This window comes from Xenopus laevis, chromosome 1L, assembly GCF_017654675.1.
Source record: "Xenopus laevis strain J_2021 chromosome 1L, Xenopus_laevis_v10.1, whole genome shotgun sequence".
Taxonomy (NCBI): Eukaryota; Metazoa; Chordata; class Amphibia; order Anura; family Pipidae; genus Xenopus; species Xenopus laevis.
In genome coordinates this window covers 232,872,008-232,875,337 of record NC_054371.1, presented here as the reverse complement: position 1 = coordinate 232,875,337, position 3,330 = coordinate 232,872,008, and the positions used below count along the sequence as shown (strand labels likewise).

At 45.9% G+C, this 3,330-nt stretch overlaps 1 protein-coding gene across 1 annotated transcript; it reads right to left on the bottom strand.

Annotated features, from left to right (window-relative positions):
- Nucleotides 1-853: 853 nt before the first annotated feature.
- On the bottom strand, nt 854-2,773 carry LOC108719243 (E3 ubiquitin/ISG15 ligase TRIM25). The gene has a single exon (XM_018267983.2). The coding sequence runs from the start codon at nt 2,693-2,695 to the stop codon at nt 1,268-1,270; it is 1,428 nt and encodes a 475-aa protein (XP_018123472.1). The 5' UTR covers nt 2,696-2,773; the 3' UTR covers nt 854-1,267.
- Nucleotides 2,774-3,330: the final 557 nt, after the last annotated feature.

Here is a 3,330-nt window from a genome sequence, read left to right as displayed (position 1 = left end):
TACTCAGGGGCACAGTTAGGCCTATGGCACAATAGTGTTTTTATTAGTCTCCTCATTTGTGGGCTAAATAAAGTCTGGGGCTCCTTCTGCAAGTGGTGATGATGTTTCCAAATTGTATGTAGGAGGTTAAAGGTTTTGTCTTACTTGTGCTTAATAAATAGTGATGAGTGAATTTTTTCTTCAAATTTCTCAATGAAAATGATGCCCATAGACTCCAATAGGAAAAAGAAATTTTTGCACATCAACAAATGTTGTTGTCGATAGACTTCAATGCATTTTGGTTAATTTTGGCTGTTTCACAAATTTTCAGAAAAGCGAATGGGGTCTTATTCGCCCATCACTATTAATAAACTTGGAGTTGGGCATAAAGCACTGGGCATGAGGTTGTTACCTGGCACCCCATTTGCTAGAGGGGAGGAGTGTGCTGGAGAGACTGGGATAGGAGGCCTCAGTAGGAGAAGGGATCAGTTAGTGTAAGGAGAGAGTTATAGCTCCCTCTAGTGGTGACAGGCTGAGGGGGGTCTTACAGCAGCCAAACCCCCAATAAGGAGGCAGAAGGATTAGTACCCTGGGCAACACCAGCCAGTGTAGGGACACAAATGCATAGGCTCAGGAATAGAGAGATCTCAGTCTGGGCACTAGTTACTGAGCACTGCCATTGGCTGAAACTAATACCCTGCCTGTGCCCATCAAGGAAGTGCGATTTGAAAGTAACATTTGAGAGACTGATTGAGGTTCCAGCATATAAATAGTTTTTTAAGAACCAAGTTAATAAAAAAATAGAAACCTTCCCTCCAGCGAAGGCCCATCAGTGAGAGACTCCTGTGTAATGTATACTCCGCTGGGAGTTACAGGGAGTTGTAATGTGCCAGGCTGGTATGAGAAGGGAAAAGGCAAGAAATATAAAATAATCCACTTTCTAAATTGTTTCAATAGTCAATAAATGTCATTCTGGTGGGGGAGAAATTACTTTTTAGTTCTGATTTAGAAACACAGGGGATAAATTGCATATTGCTGATTGGCTGCCTGTAGCAGCCAATCAGCAATTAGAGTTAACGGTCTGTTAAAAGTTGCAAAATGAAAGCAAAATCCTTATTGGTTGCTATTGGCAACTGTATTTTAGTATCTGTGTTTGTAAATCAGTTAAAATGACTGCCCAAGTGCCAGAGAGACTGCCCAATATCAATATGTCTCCTGTACTCCCTTCCTTTCATGGTATCACAGGGTAAGGGCAACTCTGGGAATGGGTTTCCTGCTGGGTAGTGCCCTAACTAATGATTCTCGCACAGGCACCATCCCACCCTACCCAGAATGCAGCATGAAGGGGCTCAGTGAATGTGGCAGTGAAGGTGTGTAAGTGTCTGATTGGCTCACTCAGCTCATAAAAGGACAGATGTCCGGCCTCATAGTCCAATGAGATCCTGACTCTCCTGCAGGAAGGGACATGGGGTAACTTTGTGTCTTTACTGTCATGTGTCACTGTATAGGTATTATTATCCCATCTCCAAAAACACCAGGACTTGTTATTATCCCCAATCCAGGACTGAACCCCTCTCCTCTCTATACTGGGATAGGCCACCCCTACCCTGCAGTACCCTGCTCCACTGCCCTCCACTTCCCAGTAATGTCGCCCTGAGGAGAAACTCCTGGTGCTTAAAACCTGAGGAGACTGAAATCTCTCTGGGGTTTGTGGGTGACACTGGTCTGTATTTGAGCCAGAAGCAGATTTCCTGTCCCCTGATACAGATACAAGATTCCCAGCCGTGTTTATATCCAGTAACAGGTCTGTAGCCTCCTGCCCATAGATCCTTCCCTTTACCCCAGTCACAATGGCAGCTAATGTGAGTAATGTCTCTGAGATCAGATCCACATCCAGATCCCCTACAGCAGGGACCTTTATATCATGTCTCTCTCTGCCCCCCTCATTATCTGCAGCTCCATGTGATTCCCGTTCCTGTAGGACAGTGAGTGGATCTGCCATGTTGCACAGCTCCTCAATGTGATGGATCTTCCTGGACAGCTCGTCCTTCTTTATTTCCAGCTGGTGGATCAGATTAGTGAGTGTGAGTGAGAGCTTCTCTTTCTGCCTTGAGATATCTCTTAGAACTTGCCTCTCTAGGGCTTCCAGCTGTTCCCTGATGTCTCTAAACAGGGCAGTGACTCTCTCTGTCTCACCGGCTGCTTTTTCTGGCACTTCTCTCCTGCGCTCCTGCAGTCTCTGGGCTTCTCTCTCAGTCTCATCTCTCTCTGGCCTCAGTTTCTCCACAACTTTCCTCAGTTTCTCTTTCTTCTTCTCAGAGGCCTCACTCAGCAGATCCACCCTGTGTCCCCTGTGCTCTCCGGCCAGACAGCAGGACACACAGACACAGACAGACTCCTCATAGCAGTAATACTCCAGGTACTTGTGGTGTGAGGAGCATTTTCTGTTCCAAGAGGTCCCAGTCCCATAGTCAGTAGAAAGGAATTGCTCTGCTATGTTCCTCAGCCTCAGGTTCCTTTGCAGTTCAGGGTTTCTCCTGTAAGTTCTTCTACATTCAGGGCAGGAAGGATCTTCCTCTATGCTCTTCTGCCAGTACCATGTTCTCTCAATACAGCACTGGCAGAAGTTGTGCCCACACGGCAGGGATACAGGATCAGTATAAATGCTCAGGCAGATGGAGCAGGTCAGCTCAGCTCTCAAATCAGCAGCCGCCATCACTGAAATCAGGAACAAGAAACGAAACTGACCTTTACTCTTTCTCTCTCTCTATAACCAGTTGGACTTGTTTTATCTCTCTTTCTCACACAGGGTGGGGCAAGGACTTTGGATTCTAGTTTCGTGTTAACTCTTAATTTCCCATTCGCTCCCTAGAGGGGCCAAGTGGCAGCTCTGCACATTTACAGGACCCATCAGATTAGCAGATAATGGGGATCAAACCCAAACAATCACACTGGTAGTATAGGGGGACATTTATTTATTCCCTAATCTGTTTATATACCCTGTTCACTATAAAGTATTGCTAATTGTTGTGTAACTTGCTTTCACTATATAAATAATTAATTAAGATACAGGGGGTGGATAGGACACACTTGCTCCACAAAGGGGAATCTAATACTGCAGACAACCTGCACAATATTAGGAAAAACTTGGACCTGCCTTAACCAAGAAGCATTTGGGATCACGGTTCGTGGCTCTGATGGTGCAGATACACAGTGAGGTCTCCTCTCCAGTCTCCTCGTGCACCATGCAAAAACAAAATGGAGCCAAGTCCCACACCGCGCTCCAGCCAGGAGGAAATGCCAGACAAAGGAGATGCTGCGGCGGGGAAATTGTCATGTTTCACCAGAGAC